Below are 2,295 nucleotides of genomic sequence, written 5' to 3' on the forward strand. Positions count from 1 at the left end.
GTTTGCAAAATCCTGTTTATTTGGAATTGCAGCAAGGTTTACTTTAATAAAGAAATTAACAGACAGTATTGCTGTGTCTTCTGTTCCCACGCATGCCTCTTCCAGTCATTTCTGCAGGGTGAACTTTCAGCTTTCCAGCTTTGCTTGTGACATTCATGCAACTTGCAGTAATAAAATAGAACAATAAAATTACTCAAACCATTTTGACACATTAGAAGCCAGACATGGGACATGGCTAGTAGTTGTAGATTTGAGTCCTCCCAAGTCGTGTGCACAGAGCATAGGACATGTTTTAAACCGAAACCCTGTTTATTTTGGGCTGGATAAACATGGTACCTGAGGGGCATTTTTTTTTTTTTTTTTTACACAGAACTGAGACCTAAACACATACAAAGATATATGATATGATATCTGTACAATATATCAACAAAAGGAGGAGGCTCCAAGATCATTCCAGCAGCCTGATTGACATGTACAACATAAATGTAGTGGCACAAGGTGCTGCATCACTGAGCACAGCAATAAAGAGTGAGAAGGGGCGGGGCCTAGACAGCTGGGGCGGGGCCTAGACAGCTGGGGCAGGACTGGTGGCTCAAAGGCACCCCTCTGCAGCATGTTGGGGAGTTTGAGGGGAGGGGCTGTGTTGTATTCAAGTACAATCAAAGGCAAAAAAAGGAGGACAGGACTACTCGAATCCTGTTGATTGACAGGTCAGTGCCAGTCACTCTACAGCAGTTTTCTAGGGTAAAGGGCGGGGCTTGCGCGGAGGGGAGGAGCTCAGTGCGGTGACTTCACGGGGACAGCTGGCGCCTGCCTCCTGGATAAGAACACAGACACAAGACGCCATTAAGGACAGGGGATCAGTCACGGGAGGAGTTCCTCTCTAACGCAGCACTGTACACTGAGCGCTAATGGGACCCGCTCCAGCAGCACAGCCACACTGAGCTGGACCGGTTCAAATCTCACCCCCCCCCCCCCAATTTGCTACTACCAAAACTTAAAACCACAAAGGAATGAGATATTTTAGAGCACATCACCAACACAGTCACGTATCAGTTTGCAGATTTGTCTACAAGTCTTGAAATGCAAAAAAAAAATTAAAAATTTTAAGCAGTGCAGACTGGAGCCCTGCAGTTTACAACGGTCTGGAAATGGAGGCTTTATGAATTACACAGACACTCGGATCCAAAAGCAATACGAAGAACAGATCCATTTTTACCAAACAAAACAAGCGATCGCCTTTCGCGAGAGGAATTTCTGAGCATTCCTTGTGTGCCGAACGGAACGGAAAGCCCAGAGGACCGGCCATTTTTATTTATTTTTTGAGAAGTGTTGGTAAGGAGACTGTGGTTTGAAATAGGAGAGAGTGGGCTGTATTTTTCCTTGGAGGCAGCGTGTTGAGTTGTGGTTTTCAGAGAGAGAGAGAGGTAGAGAGAGAGAGAGAGAGAGAGAGAGAGCAGGGACCCCAGAAGGAACACACCAGACTTACGGAGACTGGAAATACCAGAGCTTTATTGGAGAGCAAGAAAGGGGACTCGGAGGGAGAGAGAAGAGTGAGGGGCACAGAGAAGTTTGGGGGGTTACACGCGAGACGCTACGGTCACGAGGCTAACAGCCGAACACCACTGACTGAGAGGAAGAACAGAAAGCCCGACAGGAAGGGGCCCGGGGTCCACAGACAGGGGCCCTCAGCCAGCACACAGTGGAATGACCTGGAGCTCAGACACAGGAGCACTCTGACACCGAGAGGGGGGAGGGGGAGGAGCCAGGGAGGAGGACAGGGCAGACAGGGTGGTCAGAGAGCAGAGGGGGAAACCTTGGCGAAGGCCACTGAAACATCGCACAGACAGACGGACTGGGAGTCTTCCTAAGCCGCGTCTGAGCTCTTGCGGGTTAATGCAAGCTCAGCGCATTCCCACAATCCCCACAGCACACTTCTGCGCTGTTTGTGTTAGAGAGGAGAGACGGGGTCTCAGCTGAGAGAAGAGCACGACCGGCAGGGGTCACAGGTACAGCAGGGGTCGGCGATACTCCCTACTAGAACCTTCCGCCTCTTCCTTCCAACTGCTTTCCAATAACGGACAGCTGTGGACACACAACTCCCTCTGAGGTCCCTAATCCTCCAAAAAACACTTCTGCTTTCATCATACAGGCACACACACACACACACACACACACGCACAGCGATGGAAACAGTCTGGGAAACGATACCTCGTAGTGACTAAAATGAAGGACAAGGACGGGAAGAAGCAAGGCTCCAGAGACAGACCCGCACTCTCTCCAGCACCCTCACGC

At 49.8% G+C, this 2,295-nt stretch overlaps 1 protein-coding gene across 4 annotated transcripts in view; it reads right to left on the reverse strand.

Annotated features, from left to right (window-relative positions):
• dnm3a (dynamin 3a) overlaps positions 1–2,295 on the reverse strand; it is a 39,359-nt gene continuing 37,064 nt past the window's right edge. For 3 of the 4 annotated variants that reach the window (XM_064333529.1, XM_064333530.1, XM_064333533.1), the window contains one exon: positions 1–2,295. This exon is cut by the window's right edge and continues 587 nt beyond it. Coding sequence is in view for 1 of the 4 variants with exons in the window: in XM_064333531.1 (XP_064189601.1) it covers positions 778–817 (40 nt within the window). In the remaining 3 variants the exon portion in view is untranslated. The other variant, XM_064333531.1, reaches the window with a different exon arrangement.

Source organism: Anguilla rostrata, chromosome 4, assembly GCF_018555375.3.
Source record: "Anguilla rostrata isolate EN2019 chromosome 4, ASM1855537v3, whole genome shotgun sequence".
In the NCBI taxonomy this organism is placed as follows: domain Eukaryota; kingdom Metazoa; phylum Chordata; class Actinopteri; order Anguilliformes; family Anguillidae; genus Anguilla; species Anguilla rostrata.